At 42.9% G+C, this 23,609-nt stretch overlaps 1 protein-coding gene and 1 long non-coding RNA gene across 27 annotated transcripts in view; one reads left to right on the top strand and one right to left on the bottom strand.

Annotated features, from left to right (window-relative positions):
- Positions 1 to 5,248: 5,248 nt before the first annotated feature.
- The window catches only part of CACNA1A (calcium voltage-gated channel subunit alpha1 A), a 267,437-nt gene continuing 249,076 nt past the window's right edge, over positions 5,249 to 23,609 (bottom strand). For 15 of the 26 annotated variants that reach the window (XM_033139731.1, XM_033139730.1, XM_033139737.1 and 12 more), the window contains 4 exons: positions 22,680 to 22,715; positions 15,955 to 16,147; positions 13,939 to 14,186; positions 5,249 to 6,206 (listed from right to left, as the gene is read on the bottom strand). In XM_033139731.1, the coding sequence (XP_032995622.1) occupies positions 5,523 to 6,206; positions 13,939 to 14,186; positions 15,955 to 16,147; positions 22,680 to 22,715 (1,161 nt within the window). In that variant the 3' untranslated portion in view covers positions 5,249 to 5,522. Of the gene's footprint in view, positions 6,207 to 9,757; positions 9,789 to 13,938; positions 14,187 to 15,954; positions 16,148 to 22,679; positions 22,744 to 23,609 lie in introns of those variants that run through there. The other 11 variants (XM_033139749.1, XM_033139746.1, XM_033139743.1 and 8 more) reach the window with 7 other exon arrangements.
- LOC117041219 lies at positions 6,202 to 7,454 on the top strand. The gene is made up of 2 exons (XR_004425942.1): positions 6,202 to 6,305; positions 7,100 to 7,454. It is a non-coding gene; the product is annotated as an uncharacterized LOC117041219 (long non-coding RNA).

Below are 23,609 nucleotides of genomic sequence, written 5' to 3'. Positions count from 1 at the left end.
ATAGGGATATTCTTGGGGATGGGTTTTTGCTGCTAGATGTTAAAAGACTCAAATCCTCTTTCCTATAAAAAGCGGGGGGGGGGAGCCCAAGTTCATGTTAAACATTTTTAATATTTTTACTTTGGTATCCTCAGTTTCCCAGGCAACCTACATACAGCTAACAGGATACAGGTTCCATCCAGGTTTACAGCAACACAAATACATACATCTCAACCCTAAGCATGATTATGCAGAAGTAAGTCATGCTGAGTTTAATGAGATATATTCCCATAGGATAGCAGCCACAGTGTTTACATCTGTACCAGTTCTAAGACGTTACTCTCTATTGTTTTTAGTAGGTAATGGATGTAGGATGTAGGATTTAAGAGATGTCTTTTTGGCTAGGCTTGACAGTTTCTTTTTTTGTTTCTCATCCAAGCACCAGGTAATGCTTACAACAAGTATTCTGGGGACAGCCAGCACACCACTTGACCTCTTTGGAAGTATGAACTTGCACATCCAGACTGCTATCATCTTCTTTTTCCGCTGAGTTACCAAGTAACGGAGCTTTGTCTCCACTACCAGCTTGGCCTTTATTTTCTGGGATGCTTCATAGAATCTGTCAGCATGTGACAGCAGCCATATCCCAGGAAATGACTTTGATTGACTGGCTAAACCAGGTGAGGGAAGCCGATGGGTTTCAAACCTTCAGTGAGTTAGGGACTTTCCCCGCATGTGAAGACAGGCTCTGGCAGATCAAGCGGATGAGATCAACCGTGGGTCCAAGAGTCCAGAAGGCAGTTACTGCACATGCTGTAGAAGGAAATGAGGGGGGAGGGGCTCATGTACCTGTGAAGATAGCCCATCTAGGAGAAGGAAAACTCTGATCCTAAACCTCCGATACCTTGTGGCTATACTGTACTCATTCATGATAAAGGCTTCAGGGGTAAACCCCAAGGAAAAATCCATACCCACTGCCTTGTGGGACATCTTTGGAAGAAGAAATGGCTAAGGAGTAAATCCTGCACAAATCCATGAAGTCCCTAAGATGGTTGGATGGCACCTTGTACATCTCCTTCAGCAACTCCTGCAGCCAAGCTCGTGCCAAATGTATTTCTCTGGTTTCTTTTAGACCACATCAGTGAGGCTGAGAGTGAGGTGTTGTTGTCTGGCTGGCCCAGGACCTCCATACGCACAGCCCAGGCTTGCACCAAAGAGGTTACTTCAGTGCTGGTCATTCAGCAGAAACAACACGGGAGGCAGCCGTTACGAGTTACCAGTCTCTGCAGACTTCACCCCTGGAGGCACATTCCATTGTCCCTCAAGACAGATGGATGCCAACAACAACCTGCATTGGAAGAGAGGGCAGTGATCTCTGTTGACTCACCATGTGGCAACTGATGCTGAAATTTACCTTTTTCAGTGACAGAACTGCACTTGTGAATGCAGAAACATATGTCCAGGCTCCCAGACTGAACAGTTTTCCCAGGTGCTTGAAAAGTAATGGGGTGACTGATGAGGTGGATATGCAGTGAACAATGTGTGTAGTTGCTACGCAATTGTCATAGTTTATGGCTTCACTCCAGCTTTAGTTAAACCGTTAGTGCTGAAGTATGGTCAATTAAGGCCTTGTAAAGCAAGTTTAGATTTCTGCAGCCATCATACAGGCAGTGGCACTTATTACCTTCATCTAAAACCTTTCAAATTAAAGGTATGCAAGTGCTATAAAAGGAAATGTAGACACACTGCCATTATTGCCAACTCTAAGTGGGGCTTTGTTAGTTCCACCGTATGTCAAAGGCAGCCCCACTAGTGGCCATTATTTGGGATGTTACTGGCTTCTTCTATTAACATCAGGAGCCCATGGCTATCTCTCCTTCCTCCCATATTAACACACTTACAGGTGCCAAACTGACAGCATCTTAAAGCACTGCTAGAATCCAGGGACAGCCACTTGGTTCCCTGCACACCAGATTTGGTCCTTGAAGCAAATTAATCTAGCCAGCATCCCTATATTTTAAATCAGGGAATGATAAACATTTTATTCACATTCTTAATGGAAATAAGTGAATGTGTGTGAGAGAGATGACATACCTTAGTGATATATTTTGCTTTTTTAAATTTAACACTGGTTGACAGCTCCTTGGAGACTTCATTACAGAACCTGAACTTCCTTGAGGAAGTTGGGTGGTGTAGCAAAATTCCCTTCCAGTCCTTAGATCAGTGTCTGCAGAATAATGTTCTGTCACCAGAGAACACTCACATTAGTTCTTCCTGCCATTCTAACTTTATTCAGAAGATACTACCCACATTTTGCTTAACACTGGTGTCTGTGGTCAGCATGGTCAAGTATCTGCCAAGAGCCCACACCCCAGACAGGCTCCTGCACCTCTTCTCCTATTCACTATTGCAGCCTGCTTATTTGCCCACTTCTCATTCTCACCCAGATGAGAGCAGTAGTGAGGCAAAACAATAGATTGCTTGCTAACTTGCTGGCTTTTGACCTGGCAAGCAAGCAGGTGGCAGCAATGCCAAGAAAGAAGAGCAGCAGAAGCTGGTGCTAATAGGGGTGGGGTGGTATATTTACTATGGGAGCAGGGACCATGGAGGAGGTCTTTCCCATGAGCTCTCCAAGTCCTGAAACCTAGACAACATAGGAGCAGGAGCATGCTGAATAGCCCCACTCCCAGTCTTCACACAAACAACACAAGCACCATTCTGCACTCATGTGATTGGGGCTCCAGATCATGAGGAAGCATTTGGAAAGCCCCATTGGTGCAGGCTGTCATGCTGCTCATGCAGAGACTAGTTACTAGTTGCTCATGTATTGAGCAACACAGGAGCAGTATCTTCTGAGTCTCTTGCATGTTCTTCTAGCCTTCCACTTTTACAAGCAACGGAGAGAACATGCAGCTAGTTCTGAAGGCATGGCTGGTCCCAAGACAGATCCTTACACAGTGCTGATAAACAGTGTTAACTAAGCCTTGCTGCATTGCAGAACGGTAAGCCAAACTTTTATCGCAAACTCCATTTGTACTTTGCTGAACTAGCAGACATTATTCAAGGGTCCATCAGTGTTGAGGAAGTGTTATATTATTTTTTAAATAAACTCTTTCTTGATAGGATAGGCTTTTCTGGCATAGATAAAAACGTTCCATTGTGGTGCATTGTATTTGAGATTAGCTGGTTGAATCTTTAGCATGTATGTTTTACCTACAAGGGATCTTGCCTTTGGATTGTGCTCAATGGGCCCCTGTGATTCTTTTTTCAAAAGCTTTGTTGCTAAAACTGTAGGGGCCCAAGATGCTGACCTGCATGTGGCCCACTTATATGGGATTTGCCTGAATTGATACAGGGCTAGCTAGACCTGTGACCACAATTGTCTCTAGTAGTACAGTAATGCTATTCTTGAGTGTTTCAGTCACAGCTGCTGTACACCAGCTGGTCTTTCAGTGTAGTAGCTTTCTCTTCTGTTACAAAGACGTTGTTAGTGATAATCTGTTGTTTTTTTTTTTTTGCCAATTTATAGTTGGGGAGTAACTGCTGAAATAGCCTCAAATACAGTCCATAAGAATGTTTCTATGCATGTATCAAATGACCCCGAGAACCACTCTTGTATGAATGTACATGTAAGCATGCATTGCTTGTATGTGAAAAATATTTGTTTGCAATCTCTTCTGTCAAATGGGTACAGACAAGGAAGCCAGGACTGGTCATGTCACTGCATCACATATACACAGTGGCAAATATGCATTGTTCACCATCACATAATGTGTGAAAGTAATGTATGTAAACTGAACACGCACTCAATTCCATTTTTGGCCCTGACATTACGCTAATATTGATAGACAGTGTTATAATGGGGCAATAGGTTTGGAGACCATATGACACTTTCATTATATATTCAATAATGAATTTCATCCACCAATCCTTGTGTGTCTAGCAGCTGGGTCAGTGATGAAGAGAGAAGACAAAGGGTTTCATTCTCTGGTGCTTTCAGCATATCACTCCAGATGTTGAATACAGGGGCCTCAGGTATGGTATAAAAATATACAGACAACCAACTACCCGCAGGTGTCAGGGTGAAGAGCTAGGTAAGAGATCCTGTTGTGGTTGAACACAGACATATAGGAGTACTTGGGAATGATTAGATTATAAAAAGAATGAACATTCAATCCACGGTCTCTTGTTGAACAGCTGCTTAATGATGTGATTTGTTGTTCATTCTTTGCAACTCAGACAGCAGCAACCAATACTTCTCATCAACGATACGTAGCTGTACATTTTGCTTTACGTAGCATTATAAGTGGAAAAGGTGAAAGGGAAGGAGGGAGGAAGAGAGCAAAGTATGAGGAAACTAACAATAAAGCACATTTCAATTAAAAATTCATTTTTTTAATATTTTTGTTTTTTTTAAAGGATTTTTAAAATTTTTCATCATTTGTCTTTTTACTTTGTTTCATGCAATATTTCACAGTCCCAATCCAACAGGTTTTTTTTCAACTTTTTTTTCAAACAAAGTGGGAAAAAAGAAATAAAGAAGCTGAGGAATTAGTAATTTTTTGATGTCATTTCTTTTTCTTATTTTTCAAGCAGGACCAAAATGTCAGAAGAAAATGCTTCATTTTTATCAATTGTTTTTGTCCTTTTTTGTTTTTTTCTGTTTAGTTTTATTATTTCTTTTTTTTTTATCTCTGCAGGCAGTAATATTAGGGTTTGGTATAACCAGCAAGCACTCCTTTTGTTTGTTTGTTTGTGTGTGTGTGTTGGGTGTGTGTGTTTGCGTGCGTGTGTCCCTCTTAAAAGGTCAGGCCACAAACTTTTTTAAAACTTTTTTTTAAGTTAACCAGGTAAACTGAGATGATAAAACTCATCAATAGAAGCCCAGAAAAATATTTTTTTGTCTTTTTGCTTCGTTTTACGTTTTTTAAAAGGTTTTTGTTTCTTAAACATTTCCAAAACGTCTTTGCTGAGGTTGATAGACTCCTTCCTGTTGCTCCCACCCGTCCCTAGGTAAAGTGGCTTCTGGTCTCGTTTCTCAGAGGCATAGTTAGCTGTAGCGTGGGGCTCTTGGACTGCACAATTTCCCCACACCTGAGTGCATTTTCTTTTGTAAATTCTGAGTAACGTCCCCCCTCCCACCCTCAAATCACCACACACGACTTGATCTGTAAAAGATAAACATGCTCTGATCTCCCAGACCCTCTCTTCCCTAGCCTCCCCACCCAACCCCCAAACCCTTGTCCCCCCCTCCCCAACCCCCCCCCCCCAAACAAAAGATAAAAAGTTTCTTTCCCTTGCCCACGTTTGCAGGGTTCTCTTCCGGGATGCCTTCCCCAAATCAGTTGAGTTCGCGGCTATTCATCCATCCACCCATCCTTCCTTCCTTCCTTCTTTCCTCAAGCGCTCTCTCTCTCTCTCTCCCCCTCCCCTCACAGCTCCCCTCCCCCCTCCCCCAACCGGGAATGCCATCCCTCTCGGGTGTGTGTGTTTCGTGTGTTTCGCGCGGGCGCGCATGTGTTTAAGGTGAAACCACTTCTCGGTTAGCAGCAGTCGTCCTCATCGGTTTCGCTGTAAGGTTCGTGCAGTCCTTTGCGTGATCCTGTCCCACGCGACTTGGCTGGTCCATGCGAGTGATAGTACCCATTGGGGAGCCGCCGCCCATGCCTGGAGGGGGAGAGAGAGGATGAGCCGCTGCCCACCCGGGAAGTTCTGGGCGAACGTCCTGAGCTGCTCCCGTGCTGCTGCTGCTCCCGCTGCTGCTGCTGCTGCATTGTCTCATAGGGGAAGGCTTCCTCGCCGCCGGGGCCCGCGTAGTCCGGACTCCGGTAGTAGCCGCTGCCGTGCCGGGGCCCCGGGTGCGGCTCGGAGACGTGCGGGGCCGACCAGCGGCTGCTGGCGTGTCGGTAGGCCCGCGGCGAGTCGTTCCGTGGCGGGACCGTGTGCCGCTCCATAGCCGGAGACCTGCTGCGACGCTCGGAGACGTGGTGCTCGGCGGGCAGCGACGGGTAGCGCCTCGGGGCTGGGCTGGAGATTCGGCCCGAGTGCGCGGACGACGGCTGCTGCTGCTGCTGGGGCCCCGTGTTGACGGCCTTACGGACCACGGGGGAGTAGGAGATATGTGGCCGGGGTGTAGAAGGGGTCTGTGGGAGCTGGCGGCGTCCTCGCCTCGGGGTGCTGGTGCCAGACGTTGAGAGGACCGGACTCCCACTTACGGAACTACTGCCCTACACGAAAATCGAAACAAAGGAAATCAAAAAGAAAAAATATACAAGGAAAATCAACCAAGAAGAGACACGAGGAAAATTGGCGGGGCAGGAGTGAAGGTGACACAGACATGGACAAAGTTGGCAAGAGGAGGGGGGGGATGGAGGCAAAGGAACGAAAATAATTCGGCGGGGAAAATAATTAAAGCAACAGCCACATTAGGGGGGAGGGAGAGGAGGGCAAGGGGGACAACGAAGAAGGGTAATAATAATTGTAATAGGAGGGGGGAGGATCCAACACAAAACAAAAGCAGAAAGAGAAATGAGAAATGGAGTTTTTATAAGTTCCAGGGTTTAAAAAGCAGCAAAAAGCTTTTAAAATTACTTGCGCGGTGTTTTTTTTTTTTGGGCGGGGGAGGGGAGGGGAGGGGAAGAAAAGAAAAAAGGGGGGTGATGGTCAATTTATTTAAGAAAACAAAAACTGAAGGAGAGAGGCGGGGCAGGATTGATTTTGCAAAGCACGGGTCATATTGCATGTTATCAAAGTGGCTAGGAGGGGAAAATAAGAAAAGAAAAATACCTGGAGTTGAAAAAGGAAGGAGGAGGTTGGGACAGAGTGAAGGGTGGAAGTGGGAATCTAGCAAGGAAAGGTGAGGGAGAGCACTGGGTCTGGAAAAGTTTGGAACAGAGCCGAACTCTTGAGGGAGGCTGTTGTGTACCTGTGAAATGTTTGAGCTCTTGGTGTAAGGCCTGTGCGTGCATGTTCTCAGTTCAGGCAGGTAGGCAATAGTGTGGGCTCCCCAGTGTGGTGGAGCCCTGGACCAAATGAGAGTTCATCTCAGAGGCAGTTTCCCACTTTGTGCACACTGAACTCTACATTATTTATGGATTATAACTCCTCTACCCACATACAGTTAAAGTGGCCTCCTTGACCAGATTGCATGATGGATTGCAGTACAAGTCCACCCAGTCCTTAACCCTACTTGAATAACATGTGGAAAACAGCAACAAAGCAAAACAAAACCCTAAATGTACAAGACCGAGACCACTAGATCCTGGGCAACCTCCTTTATTATATTGCCAGTACTTAGCAGTTTACTCCAGTTGTGAAGCTGAAGGGCTCATGTCTTATTAATTGTCTTACTTCACCAATTCTTACTGTTTGGACTGTTAGGCTCAAATGAGTTTTTATGAGTTATGTCATATTATTTGTTCCACAAATGAATCTTGTTAATATGAAGAAATAAAATATGCATTCTGAGCACTGTATATTTCGCATTAGATTGATTTAGTAACAATTGATTTAGATTGATTTAGTAACAGATGTAAAACTTGTGTGTAAACCCCCTCCCCTAATAAGTCTTGTGCTATAGCAGCCAGAAAGAGAGAACTACTGAATGAAATTCAAAAAGTACACATTTTTAGTAAAATGACTGCAGATCAGACAGATGGGCAAGATAATGAAAGATAATGGCTTGGATAGGGGCTTTGTTCCATGGCAAGTGACTGAGGAGGTGTGTGTTGATAATACTGATACTGTAATTCCCTTGCTGTCAAGAGAATGGAAATGGGTAAGCTGGGTACCAGGGTATGTACTATATGTACTATATGATGTGGCCTCCAATTATCACATTATCACTAAATCCAACAGTAAAGCAAACGACACAGAGCAGGCAAGGACATTTTTCTAACTCTAGCACAGCTACCTCTGTCTAGGAATATGGATGAGAGAATAAGTTCTAGAATAGTTTAAAATGAGGAACAAAGAGGATAGTCACTGATATTTTTCCATCAGGAACACACACTCACTTGGCTGTGCAGTGCTATAAGTTTCCATGGCATATTAGAAATAATTTCATATTAACTAGGTAGTCCTTTTAAAGTTAAATTTGATAAGGCAGGAAACAATATGCAAAGTACTGAGCAGCAAAAATGCAGTGTTCATTGAAGCCAGCAGCAATGTCTCTTTGCATCTTGGTCAAAGATAGGCTGCACTACATTTCCAGGTGCTTCTAATGCCCCTTTCTTGAGAGTTTACATGGTGCCTTTGGCTCTATAGGTAAGAAGTATGAAGTTCAAAGTTGAGGAAGGCTAAAAAAAGAAAGAAAGAGAATTGGGGGTAGCTTTCTAAGAAGCATCTGGAAGAGCTGAATCCTGAACTAACAACTTTCAGATCATATCCTTCACCTCACCCCAACTAAAAGAATAAACGTGTTAGAATAGTTAATAATCACTTGCTTTAGAAACAGTGGGTGGAATTCAACCTCACACTAAGGAGATCTTTCTGTCAACACAAACATGGACTAGTGGGACTTGTTGCACTGGGTTCTGCTAGTGCAACAACTTAGTTGAATCAGGTCCAGTCTTTTATTTTTGTTGCTGCTATCATTAGGTAACCATTGGTAAGTTGCTTCTACCCTTCCTGTTGTCACTTGCCCTGTAAGCAAAATGTTTATCAGTTTCCTTCAAAGAGGCTGAACTCATTGTGATGGGTCTCCTCAGATAAAGCACACTTAGAAAGCAAACTTTGTGTGATTTTTTTAAAAAGTGCTATAACATGGCTGAATGGTTCAGTGTTATTGCTATGAGAAGCGCCTGATAGCGTCTAGTATTGGTTGAACCAACAAAAAGTGAAAAGACAATGATGTAGCCACACATGCAGAGGCAGCTGTTTCCTTCATGGGAGTTGGCACCTCTCTGGTGATAAAAGACCCCACTTTGATAGCCCTCAACAGGATAATAAGGCCCCTAAACTCCAGCTGTCGGTGATAAAAAGTGATGGATGTGTACACATAAATCACCCAGGAGGGTGAAGCCAAGTTGGTCATTCAAATGAAATAATTTCGCATCTGTGATCAGCCAATTGGGACAAGAGAACTTCAGAAGAGTAGTTTGAGAGTAGTGGAAATCTAGCTTGAGTTCAGCCTTATAGAACTAGAATGCTTGAGAGAGGCTCCCGAAAAACCTGCAATGTGGTCACCCTAGGTCTTGCACCATAGAAAGTTGTGAGAAGAGGCTTCTGCGGCATCGTTCAAGTGACCAGCCACTCTAGGCCAGCAATGAAAAGGAAATAGCTACATAGCTGTGAATAAAGTGAATCTGTGAGCCAGTCAGCAGTCAGCAGTCACTCCTCAAAAGGTGGAGCATGGTAAAAGCTGCTCTTCAAGTGTAGCAGGACAATGTCACAAGACTATATCACAATATCCAAGCAGGAACTGTGGAAACTTCTTTAAGAGAGATCTGAACATTACCATAACCCAGATGTGCAGGCATTGCAATTTACATAAGCCTGGCAAAAGGTGACAAGAATCTGAGATAAATGAAGAAGGCCCAATTAGATGTTTAAACTAATCTGTCTTAGGTGAGCAGTTGTGTCACACACATGGTGAATAGTCTTTGGGAAGAATCTAGGCTGAACTGGAAACCTATAGACCTAAGAAGATTGAATAAATCTGAAGAAGAAAGGGGAGACTGCATCTCAAAGAGCTGAGAGGTCAAGTCCATTGTTGTTGAAAGTTATCTCTGGATATATACTTTTTTTTTTAAAAAAAGGAAGAGAATGAAGTACTTACCTCAAAGGGGAGCTGGAGGTGGTCTTGAGGTCTGTTCAGACAGGAGGACAATAATGGTTCATGGCATAGTAAAAAAAAGAAGAAGGCCTTACTGTAGAAGTCTGAGAGAACTCCAGCCCATGAGAGTTAAATATGAAGGACAAGTTAAAATAGAAGAGAATACTGCTTGCTGGTGTTTGGTTTTTAAAAATTAAATTAACCTCGATCTAATATGGAAACATATTTTAAGGGAGAATGTGTTGCTAACCACTGAAGCAGCTTTATGCTGCTTGGTACTTGAAAGTGGCTGCCATGCTACAGTTTTCTTGGGCTGATTATCAGTGATTCATGGTCAGAAGAAGACCAGGGGAGAGAGGGTGAGAGAGAAAGAGAGAAACCAAGACAGAGAGAGTAATTGAAGTAGCACCAGGAAGGAAAAGCCTACCAAACCAAACAGGAATCATAATTAGGAAAGGTATCCTAGGTTTACAAAGCAAGTTTTTGTATGCTCTGAATGTGCTCATGTGTGTGCATGTATATGTACATAACCACATTGCCGGGAATTTCACACATAAGTATTTCAATGAAATACCTCTTTCTGTATCATGTTGCACCATACATGCATCTATGAATGGCTATGTATGCCATACAAACCTGCATATTACAGTATTTGTTATGCCGTGCCTGTACTGTGTATTTTAGTATGCTGTGGATATTTACTTACACAATTTATATACATCCTTTTGTATTAAAAACACACATGCATGCCCTGCATCTCTCAGTATTAGTTGTACCGGTACTTACAACTTTTTGTATGCCATAAGACTCAAAATCTGTTTGGGGTGTCTTTGTGTGTGTGTGTGTGTGTGTGTATGCATCATATGTGTCTGTATCTAATTTTGGTATTTGTCCGTGTAGCTGAAGACCACCATCTACAAGAGATCACAGCTGCATGCCACAGAACCTAGATCTCTAGAACCAAATATAGGTATTCTCAACTTCTTATTTTGGGGATGTACAAGAGGAATCTCTCAGAGCTGCAGGAAGAACTTTAAAACATAGGGGCAATTTCTGTTGACAATTCAAGAGGGTCCCACTGATCATAGACTATATTTCCATTCCCAATATAGCTTCTTATCCCAGTTCAAACTCCATAATCCGTTTTCTACATAATGCTTTTAGTGTCCTCTTTTCCTTTTAACTTACTAAATTTCGCAGAAGAACCAGAATTTGCAGTCTGAATACATTACTGAAAATCTAGTCAATTTTATGAGAAGATGCCTAATGTTCATAATATATTACTGCATAATTTGATTCACCATTCCAATTTAAATATCTCCTGAAACTGCTATTTGACTGATCCCCTGCTGGAGAAAATCTATCAGTACCTCAGTCTTGTCACACCCTTGGGCATCCCTCTCTCATATACTAGGGATGAGGAATATGTAGCCTTCCAGCTATTGGTAGACAACAACTTTTATTAGCCTGAGCTAGCATGGCCCATGGTCAGGGATGATGGGAGCTGACATCTGCAAGGCCACATGTGCCCTATGCCTGCCATATATCCTGTGTCCTATATACGTTCATTGCATGCATGCATGCCTACAGTTTATGCATGTATTTCTGCTTTTTTCTTGTTTTGCTTGGATGTGACATGCACATGTGTGCCTGTCTCTTCAGGTGCAGCTTCATTCCAAACTTTCCAGATTCACAAACCCCAGAGAGTTCAGTGCCACCAGCGTAACAATAAAGGGGTCACACCACAGACACTGGAGAAATAGGCCAGCGAGCTAGGCAGGGCCATCCACTGGATTGGTTTGAATTTTTGTTCTCTGCTCACCAACCATCTTACCTGCACCCGCCCCTCGCCGTGACAGCAGAGCCAAGCACAACGGATACAGAAATAAACATGTAAATAAAGGCAGATTGGCCAGGAGACCCCGAGTAAAGCGTCCAAATTGTCCGAAGGAAACAAATAGGAACAAAGAAAATGACTTTCTGTGTGATAACGGAGGGGCGGCGTGCAGCAGTGGGGGGAATAAATGGAAAACAAAGGAATAAAGGACCTTAAAAAGAGTCTCATCGAGTAATTGTATTCTCTTTCACCCAATAAAATTTTGATGCAGTTCACACAAAGCTGGGCACAACCCCTGTCTTGAGGCTCTGCCCTTATGTTGTTCATTTTTCTCTATAATTAAAGTGGTAGGCTTTATTATTTTTTTGGCTTTTGTACCACACTATGAATATAAATAAGGAATGTAGTTGTGAGCTTCAGTGTGAGTTTGATAGCCTTTGTTTTCTTGGTCCATTACAGGATATAATATTTGGAATGGAGATTGGGGTAACATGCTGCATTAATATATGGAGGGAGCCAACTACACTACTAAATTGGCAGTCCTGGCATTGCTCCAGTTCCAAAGCTGTAGACATACAAACACTGCAATAGAGTGAATTCAGACTAAGCCCTGTGAAAATCAGACCCTGCAAAACCATACATCCTTAGGTATGAACTCAGTCTTGAATGAACTTATTTTTTTTATACTATTCAGTTGTCTTATTTTGATCAGAGGATGTACTCCAGTAATAAAGGTGACAGAATTTTCCACCCATTTTCTCTATATAAGTGCCATGAAATATGCTGTCCATGATATGTGTATAATTAGCAGGAACATAGCCTAAGTAGCCTTGTCCAAGCCACAGGAACTTGTGGTTTCCTGCTGTAATGCCTCAGGGATATTGTAAATAGGTTTCACAGACATGGCAATACTTGTCTGTGCACACACATTGTGTGTGTGTGTGTGTGTGTGTGTGTGTGTAAGTCAGGATCAGACAAGACTGTGAAGTGCCTGCTGTGTCTGTGAAGAAGGGTGGACAGGTATGAAGAAAGAGGGTATCTTTTGAGGAAGCAATTCCTGAAATGGGAGGAAAGGAGGATATCACTTGGGGCAAAATGAAATAGGGAGTTTCCTCTGCACCATTTACTGGAAATGAGCCCTTGTATGTAGTTGTAATTTTGATCCAGAAGGGATCGTCATCCACACCCATCTTTTCTGGATCTCAGCAATGGAAGCTTCTGCTTATACAAACTTATCTATACCAAAGACTTAAACTAGTTTAATTGTCTTTTCTTCTCTCATTTTTAGAAGAGCAAAACCCAGATGGTGAAGAGTTCAAAAAAAGTCTCCCCAAAATGGGTGAATGGGCAACAGAATGCTTATTAAACTCATTACAAATAAGTCCTAAATTGTGCACACTGGAGGGGAAAAAATTGACTGCTGATATGTATGCTGATTGAGTTGAATTGGCTGTGACTGCTTTGCAAAGAGATTTTCGAGAAATAGTGAAAAGCTTACAGAAAATATCCATGTGCCATGGTAATGTGCCAGGAATAATTAGGAAAGGAAAGGAATAAAAATAAAATAAATACTGCAATGCCATTATATAAATCTATGGTATGTTTTGAATACTGTGAAGAGTTAGGATCTCCCATGTCAAAAGATTATCATAGAGATGTAAAACAGATAGAAAATGGCAAGTTAGGTGTTGGAGCACATTCCTTATAAGGGGAAGCAAGTGAGTTTGGGGGCCTTTTTAGTTTTGAAAAAAAAAATACTATAGTGGAGATTGTCGAAGTTCACAAAATCACAACTGATGTGAATAAAGACAAAACTTAAGGCAAATGCCTGGGGGATTTGTCAATAGCTATGATAGTTAAATGGAACCCCTATGTTCAGAGGAAGTTTACCTCTGAGTACCAGATGCAGGAGACAAATCACACAGGGTGGCTACCATCTTCCTACTTTCAGAGACATCTGGATGGCTGGTGTTGGACAAAATGCTGAGATAGATCACGCTTGGTCAGACTCTGCAAGTTCTAATGTTAAATTCAGAAGTGTGCTTATAATGGTGCAGCCACTTCAGTGCAGGCATGCTCACCCAGCATTCTCACTGCACTATGTTAGTAATGTGATGGTCCCTTAGCAATACATAGGATGTCCATTCATGTGCAGCTACTGTATGTATAGAACCTACAGGTCTTGCTTGGGCCAGTCAGGATCATAAAGTTCCATCAGAGAGATCCAGAAACTAATAACTGGGTGGGTAATTGGAGCTTGATTCCCTAAGAGTAGAGACTCTCTCCATATTGGACACACCTGGATTGATCCCTAGGGGCGCAGCATGGAATGGAAAGCCACACCCACCTGCCTGTGAGGCATGTGGTCTCGGCCCTCACTGGGTGAGCGAGACCAACGTCGATCTCTGGAACGAGGCCGGCTATATTCATGCCTCTCTTGTGAGTACCGCTCTTTGTCAGAAGATGGGTGGTGATGGTGGTGGTGGTGGTGATGGTGGTGGTGTTTCCGGTCCTTTGGCCTGCCTCGTTCTTGGTCTCTTTCTTTGGGAGGTAGGTCACCCGACTGTGTGGTCATGCTGAGGTCCGTGCCCAGCCCTGCCAGTAAGAAGAAAGAAGGCAGTTCAAGGTTGAATGTTTCAGTTAGAAATATTCTGTATATGTCAACATATCTCCAACATCCTTCACTGGCATCTAAGCAACAAGGGAGAACAGCAACCACAAGGAAATCCTGAAGGCAACGTTTTGCATGGCTGATGTCGTGAACCTGAAGGAACATGTGCCCAGGACTCAGATACCAAAGTATATTGCTTTTCTAGTCTGTCTTTTCAAAAGCTTAAGCAGCTACTCAGGGCTAGATGGGGGAGATCTGTGAACAGGATCTTCCACAGCTGATTAAAATGTTAACAGCAGCCATGGAAGAGAGGATGAATTTAGCTACATTCGGTAGTACTGGTGTTGTGGTGGTGGTTTAAAACCTCATGATGCCATTTTCTTGATGAAAATTGGACTCTTAAAAGCTATTTGCCTCCCTGGGTTAAAACAGAATATACTGTATATTCTGGCGTATAAGACTACTTTTTAATCCAGGAAAATCTTCTCAAAAGTCGGGGGTCGTCTTATACGCCGGGTGGAGAATCTGTAGTCGAGTATATCTCAAACTCTATATTTTAACTGGAAAAGTTTGGGGTCGTCTTATATGCCCAGTCGTCTTATACGCTGGAAAATATGGTACATGTTTTGCCCTGCAGGGCAAGTATCAGCTTTGGAAGTTAAAAGCAACTTTAGAGCAGAGGGCAGGGGGAGTTGGGGGGGGGGACCACAGCACCGGGAAGACTTTTTTTTTAACTTATGTCACACACACCCCCAATTAAAATTGTCCCCCCCCAAGCTATTTGCCCCACGAGGAGCAAGATTAATTAAGCTTTTGCACTGTATGGCACGCAAAATTTCAGTTTGCTGATATTAATCAGAAAAACAATGCTAAAGGGTTTAATCTACACATATATATACACACACACACTCCTAGTGCTGCAGTTGCAATATGAACAACTCCCCTATTGCTATTATTAACACTTAAAACTGTGGAGATCCAGTTCATGGATCACCCACATCAGAATTATTTTGGCTCGCAGAAGTCCCTTCATAGAGGGATCAGAATTGGTTTCCAGTGAGTCCTCAATTTAAAGGAGGCCCTCAGCTGACAAAATGCTCCAAAAGTGCTTCTGGACCCCATACACAGTCTTATGACCTACAGTTTGGGGAAGGACAGATCTGCAAAAAAGGGAGAATGAAAGTCCCTGAGACATATCTTACATTTCTCACAAACCTTATGTGCTATTATAAAGGTCTATTATGCAACGCCTCTAAAAGAGCACAAGTATGCTGCAACAAAATCAGTGAACAGTTTTGTAACACTTTAAGGCCCCTACATACTTTTTGTTTGTGTGTGTAGGTGTTTTCTGCAACATGTATTTGACACAGTAATAGTGCATCTGCGGCAGATTTATAGTGAACTGTGTCTACACATTTCCTCTTTATTACAGTAGTTATGTGATTCTTCCCAGTGTTACCACATTACTGTCATCTGGAGGGGCACTCTAGAAAACCTGTATATACAATTATACTATGTACATCAAATGTATTCACCAGTTATTGAGAGACTCATGTCTTAAGATGCTTGCCAAGCAGGAGCCTTAGATCTTTACATATATACTTTGACCAGCTACCATAATTCTAAGGCTGCCATATAATTTACTATCTGGAATTGTGACAGTAGCAAAGATTGCAGCTATTCTGAAGTAAGTAACTAAAGGACTGAAGCCTCTGTCTCTAGGGTTTACTCCTCCTGGTCCGGCAATCTGACCTGTGTCCACATCAGTATATCGGCTGAGTGAACGCTCTGATGTCCGGTGGCCTCGTTCCCGCCGCCGGTGATGCCGTTGGTTCTCCTCTGGGATTACCCTTTCCAAAGAGTAGTCATCCAAGCGCATGCCTTTGGAGCGTGAGTGACCCAACATGGAGGCAGAACGTTTCATGGGGCTTGCATCTGTGATTGTCTGGAAAGGGACAGAAACCCAGAACAATAACTGAATTGGCACTTTATGAGAAGGCAAACCCCCATAGATTTGATAGACAATGGAATACTATGCATCTTTCTAGGCAACTACTCTGTCATGTGTAGCTCAGCTAAAGAACTATGGGCACATCTATCCATCCTCCCATCCAAGTTGCTACCCAATCCATCTTTCTGTGCCCATAGTTATTAAGTTAATGATGCATATATGAACCTCTCTCTCAAGATATACCCATTTGCCACAAGTGCTAGGAATGGTTGTCTAAAGAGTTATGGAGTGTGAGGTTTTTATTTTGCTTGCAAACCACCAAATCTTCCTTCCCAATCTGCTGAAGAATGAATGCATGGGTTTAGCTAGCATAGAGAACAGTTGCCATGTTGTCTTTCTCCCACAGATGATACAGAAAAGGGTCAAACCACACATTTCATTAATCATGTGACTGTTACATATAAGATTTTTCTTTCACAAATAGCCAGCGCAGGGGTGTCAATTGGGACTGGGATCCTGGCATGAGAGGTTGGTTTTAACCCTTTGTCTACTGATGTGTTCCTGATCCAGATCAACTAATGGGAACATTCCCACACATGCAAAGAGCAGGTGCTGCAGGTCCCCTGAATCAGACTACAATGGGGGGGGGGGTCAAAGCCCTCTATACCAGGGCACTGAACTAAACTGGGTTCCCCACACTGGCCATTTGAGAAAGAAAAATCCTGCATTTAAGGGCAATCCACATAGTTAATGTAATGTGTGGTCTGACTACATATGACAGTGGTTTTCAGCCAGTGTGCCATGGCACCCTGGGGTGCCTTGAATGGTAGTCTCTGTGCCTCTTCCCTTCCTTCCCTCCTCTGATGCCCTCTTGCACCTCTGCCTCTCAAAGGCTTGCACAGCTGTTTGTTGCAGCAGCCCTGGCTACAAGCTCTGCAGGCAAATGGTTCCTCTGGGGCTGGCCAAGGGGTACTTCCCAGGCCCCTGTGGGACAGTATGAGGAGGCACCTCTCTTTGGGGCAGGGGGGCAGCTCAGAGACCAGGGGCAGCAGCAGCTGCCCGGAGGACTCTTAAGGAGAGAGGAAATAAGAGGCTGAGGGAACACTCCACAAGGGAGTGTGTTTGAAAAAAGGGTGAGATAACTGGGCTCCTGAGCCCCACAGGGGTGCCGCAGAAAGAACGTAGTTGGTCAAGGGAGCCGTGGACTCAATAAGGTTGAAAACCTCTGACATATGGCATTGATGTGTTGTTGTTTTTTAAAAAACCATAAATAAATGCCAGGTGTGGTGGGTAGGGAGTGGAATTGTCCTCAGGAATGTAGTATGCTGGGAGGAGAGGCACAAGTCTTCTCCCCCACCTGCCGCCGCTGCCCAGTAATTAGCATTAGGGGAGAAATCTCCCTTGTTAAGTAATCTGTCAAATGTCATTCATTGTTCTTTTATTACGGAACGTGAAGTTACACCTGATATTATAGTACTGGACAACAATTTACAATACATCTCAGAGTATGTTAAGATTGGTGCCAGTAACAACTTCCAAGATTCTTATATGGTTTCCTCAGCTTTGCTCAAATCATTGTCTGGCACCCCTCTTCTTGAATAGGACGCAAGAAGTCTGGGTCTTGGAGCTTGAATTGAGACCTGTTGTTACTTCTTCATTCTTAGGTTTTGGGGGTCATGCTCATTATCTACATTTATAGGCAGCCATCTCTAGGAATAAGGACATTTCAAGGTGCTCTCAGAAACCAGACAATCTGCAAAGGCTCTTGGAGGCCATCTTGTGATCAATAAAAGCAAAAAAATGGAAGGCAGTGATTTAGTAGAAAGGAGGCCATATCAAAATCTGAACGCTGTCAAATGCCCTGTGACTCCCACCCCCTACCCTATGTTACCTTGTGCTTACTCACAACATCAATTTCAAAAGTACTGGGTTGGGATGACACCATGATATATTAAAACAACCTCAAAGAATCTGTGTCTGGTAGTTCAGATTTGCTCAGCCAGAAAGATCTTGGTTTAAAGTAGAGATGGCTAAACTGTGGTTCTCCAGAGGTAGTTGGACCTCTAATCATCCAAGACCATGACCATGCTGGCTGGGGCTAATGGGAGTTGAGTCCAATAACATCTGTACAGCCCTGGTTCAAAATATTACACAATAACAAGCCAGAACAACAAGAATAACAAAAGGCCCTCTACAAAGTCTTACAGAATAAAAAAGCTTAAAAAAATTCATCAAACTTCTACTGAATTACATTATTATTGTATGAGAATACCACTAGGTTGAAATTAACCCTAGAAGTCACAAATTACATTGCTTGTACAGGTGAAATAAAACATATCTGTGTCAACTTCGATTTAATATGGGTGAAAATACACACATGAAACTGTATCACTGTATTTATTATTCTTGTGTACACAGAGTTCTGATTTGTAAATTTAAATGTGACCAAAAGATATTCACATGCAATAATCTGCAACAGACAATAGAGATACAGGATGCCCTATACTGAGTCAGAGCAGCAATCTAAGTATTGTCTACATGGATTGGCAGCAGATCTTCAGGATTTCAGACAAGCTTCTCTTCCAGCTCTACCTGGAAATGCTAGGAATTGAACACAGGATTTTCTACATGCAAAGCAGATGCTCTGCTACTGAGCTATGGCCCTTCCCTGCATTATAGGGCCATTCTATGGTCCTTTATAGTATTTTACAGATTATTTCATTTGATAGATGTGTCATCCTGAATATATAATTTGGGTCTGAAGTAGCAATCACACTTGAGTTTGGATGCATACTTAAAGTTCTACATCATTATGTTTTGTGACACAGAGATTTAATCATAGCTCATTTGGGGTGGATGCTGATATATATCATCCAAACTTTTGGTCAAGAGATATTGGAGACATCTGGATTGAGAAAATGAAAAGGGACCAAATTAACAGAAAAGTATGAGGGTTGTTTTTGGAGATTATGCTGCTAGTGGTTTTAACACATCCTTTCAGAAACAATATTTGACACAAGTCATAAATTCAATTACGTATGTATGGACAGTAGTCACTTTCAAATGATATCATCTGTGGTGGTCTTCTCATGAAGAACACTCCATAACTGCACTGAAGATTACCTTGTTTCCAAAAACACATCTAATGCACCCTGGACAACATTCCAGGCTGAACAACTTTAGAAATGGTTGTGAAATATTACTTGATATATTATCTGTAGGAATGGTACTGTGAGAAACATTCAATCATGTCCTTTCCAGCAGCAGTGAGGAACCTGTGGCCCTCTAGATGTTGTTGGACTCCAGCTGCCATGAGCCCCAGTCAGCATGGCCAATGATCAGAGATGATGGGAGTTGTTGTCCAATAACTTCCCGAGGGTCACATTTCCCACACAATGCCTTACAGCAAGCACTGCCAGAACTGGCTGTGTGTAGTATCAACCATATTTATTTGAAGCACCAGCAGTCATATACTTTCAAAAAACATTTTTTAAAAACATTTTTTAAAACAGCCATGAAACTTGTCCAGAAATGGCTATACAGTTTCCGGTAGCTACTATGTAACTTGAAAAGTAAGCTGCCTTCATAAATGCCTAGCTGGAGTCTTATCAGGTGAACTGTAAATGTTGCCCACAAAGAAAACATTATCTTATATCCATTCTGGGAGTGAAATTACATTTTCTACCCTTTTTGTGCATACCCCAAAGTATTGGAGTTCTAGAGTATCAGGAAAAGATCAGTTACAGGTAGGTAGCCGTGTTGGTCTGCCATAGTCAAAACAAACAAACAAACAAACAAACAAAAAATTCCTTCCAGTAGCACCTTAGAGACCAACTAGTTTGTTCTTGGTATGAGCTTTCGTGTGCATGCACACTTCTTCAGATACACATCATACCAGAACAAACTTAGTTGGTCTCTAAGGTGCTACTGGAAGGAAAAGATCAGTCACACACACATCACTGTATTCTGCCTAACAGAGGTTCTTTATTGTTTTGGTTTATTTTAGTTTAATTTAGGTAAATTTAGGGAAAGACAAATTAATATCCCCATGTGCAAACAAACATGTTTCTTACCACCTGAAAGCAGTATATTCCATTGCAGAGCAGGGAACACTTCTCCATTATATTAAGACATTGTTCCCTCCCCTTGAAATCACACTAACTCAGAAAGAGGAAATGCTAAAGAAAGAAACCAGGACTCCCGACCCCACAGTCATACTGCTTTGACCAAATAATCCCACGTCTCAGTATGCAACCCAGAAATCCTAGTAGTCAACTCTCTCATATTTAACACAAAGCCAGAAATAACACTCTTGATTACAATCCCCTCCCTGCTGGAGCATTCTGACTCTTCCTGTTTCACAGGACAAGAGAGAGAAAAATTACTCACTTGTAACTGATGTTCTTTCAGTTGTCCTTCCCCTTTTCCCACCTATATATAGGTGCGGATGCATATGCAACCAGGTCTTCCAGAAACCTCTCTCCAATAGATTATTCTTGGAGTAACCTCAGCATGGGGCTGCTTGTGCATAGTGAACCACAATTAAAATCAAACAAGTTACCACAGAGTTGCAAATAACTCTCTAAAAGGAGTTAAGTTGATCCAATCACCTCAGACATGTAAGACTCCTACCTCACAGTTTCTATTTGGGTGGGTATTCTGAGACTGAGACTGAAGGGAACATGCTGTGGCAGACATCTGGGAAAGGGTCAGAAATGGACAGAGATAATTTAAAATAGCATCACATATAAGCTAGCAACCATTTCTTAAAGAGGCTCAATCAATTTGAAAAAAGTAAACAAGAACAATGGAATCTCCTACAACATGGCAGTTTCAGCAAGTACATTCATTGAAAAGACAGCCATTCATAGCTCTTAAGGGATCATGCTGTAGGAAGTACAGCCAGTCATATCCAAGTTGTAAGTTTTCCATCTTGTGATCCCCTCCTCTAACTAGATGTGCTTCAGAACTGAAGGAAAGAGGCACAGAAATTTCTCTGAGAGGTTGCTAAGAAAACCACAGACATTTCTAATTAAAATGGGAAGTTTTCTTGATAGGATGCCTCCTTTTGTATCAAGTAAAATGAATGGAGGTGGTTGAAGAAACTATCCCTCTTAGGTGCTCTCTGCAGAACATTATTGTGGATCTCAGATCTGCACATTCAAGTACACTAAATCAAGACTTGGTCACACCATATCTGTCAATTCAGCAAATTCAGGAAAATGGTAGGCTGTGCTTGGGCTGCACAGTCCACACATGGGAAGCAGATAAATGGACACAGAAAGCTCAGTGTCACACCATCACTTCCTCAGGCAACACCATTCTATACCAAAAGCATGTGCTAGAAAGCAAGGAAAGTTTCCCATGTGCCCTAACACTCTCAGCTCAGCAGATGAGTGCTTTTGCAGTGAAATAAAAGGCAATTCCTGCTCTGGTGGCTCACTGCTGAGCAGTTGTTTCTGGAAGGCCTGGTTGAATGCACGTTGATTCAACAACTGCAAATGGGCAGATCATATTAGAGAAGAAAGAGAGGAACATGTTGGAGACACAGAATCCTGGATTTGGTGGAGTGAGTGTGAGAATGGATAGCTGGTCCAGATTGAGAAAGAATTCCCATCCACCCCACAAAACAGATGGAAAATGGAAATAAGTAATTGGGCATCTGACAGACAGAAGAAGCAACAAGGCATTTTGTGACACCTTAGAGAGCTATAGACTTATAGTGCAATTCTATTCATGCCTACTCAGAAGCCCCACTGAATTTACAATTCCTTGGACTAGAGCCCACTTCATCAGATGTGTATGGACACACACCAATTGAAGGTAACACTTACCATGTCTAATAAAGTGGGTTTTGGTCCATTAAATCTTTAAAATGCCCTAGGAAGGTACAGTAGGCTACCAGCGAAGTTTTTCACAAAAGAAAGAGGACCTTTTTTCCCTCACAGCCCAAGAAAAAGGGCAATAGAAATGAGGAAGGAGCAGAACTATGGATAGAATGAGTGTGGGGCTGTGGACAGGCAAAAAGCTTTTTCCCCAGCAGGCCTCAATAAATAGACAAAACAAAACTTCATCTGGCCCAAAGGATGTTTTGGCCACATGAAAAGCTTCAATTGGTGTGACGACAGAAAACCAGCCTGTTACTGGGCTAGAGTGCTTAGAGAACTATTTTAGCACCCATTGAAACTAACATGGCAGACAACAGAGGCAGGAGCAGAAAAATAAAGTGTGTGGCTTGAAGCAGAGAGAGTGGAAGCAGGAAGAAGGTATACAGAAAGGGACAGTGAATGAAAGGAAGAGAAAGCCTAATGAAGACAAGATGAGGACAGAATGGGCTGGAGAGAAAGTTTTTGCCTGCATAGCTTTGAATGCAGCAAAAGCAATTGGGAATAGTGTAAGAGAGAGAAAGAGGAGTGCATGAAGATAAACACGTAGGAGTTGGCAGCTTGCTAGTCTGAGGAGCCCAGGGGAAGGAACTGGAGGCAGCGAGCGCGCAGAGCCAGGAGCCCAGGCCTGCAGTACATACACTGAGATTATTCCCTCGCGGTCGCGCCTTCCTCCACTGTCGCAGCCATACAAGACGGTGCACACAGAAACGGGAAAGAGAGAGAGAGAAGGAAATAAATATAAGGCAAAGGGAAATATAGGACCAAAGGGAAGGAAGGAACCAGAATGTGGTAAAGGATTGAAGGGAGGAGTGTAAGGAGAGGAACAGTCAGGTTAATGTTGGTCATTTATGCACAAGGCCAGCCCAGCCCAGCCCAGTGCTGGAAGCTCATATTCTCAGATATTGGTTGCTCTTGACAACCAAGATAAACAAAGATAGACACCACGAAGGACGGACAGTTCTCAGTAGGGATGAATTGAGCAGCACAGCGGAGACAACAGCAAGGCCACACACTCCCCTGCCAAACCCAAAAACATGCGGCAACAAGCCTCAGCCACTGTTAAAAGCTGCAACATTGTGCACGGCCCAAATGGGGACAGTCACCCCTACACACAGAGCTGCTCTCGTTGATTGGCTGGGCCCCTTGTCTTCGCTACTTTGGCCTTGCCAGCCCAACCCAGCCCAAAGGAGGCAGAGTAAGGCAAGGGGAAACTGCAGAGGAAGCCCTGAGCAGGATTTGATAAGTGGAGAAATAGAGGTCTGTAACCTTGAATATACCTACAATGTGGGAATTCCAAGAAATGAATTTCTTGCCATTTCTTGGATGGAAGCAAAGTTTGGGAGATTCTTTGTATGCTAATTCTGAAGCCTAATGAGAAAGTGTACTGCTGAAAGGGACTAATAAATAGAATATGAATGACTGTACTGCATTTTTTATTTGGTAAATGATGATGGTAGGTGCTGCTGCCATGGGTGTTCTCTCTTGATCATGAGTAGCTTCTGGTCAGAGATGTGACTGCTGAAATGGAAACATTCAGCGTCTTGATTCTTGCATGTTTCAAACTGGTA

This window comes from Lacerta agilis, chromosome 2 (genome assembly GCF_009819535.1).
Source record: "Lacerta agilis isolate rLacAgi1 chromosome 2, rLacAgi1.pri, whole genome shotgun sequence".
Taxonomy (NCBI): Eukaryota; Metazoa; Chordata; class Lepidosauria; order Squamata; family Lacertidae; genus Lacerta; species Lacerta agilis.
The sequence above is the reverse complement of the archived record's forward strand: the minus strand, read 5'-3'. Positions and strand labels throughout refer to the sequence as shown.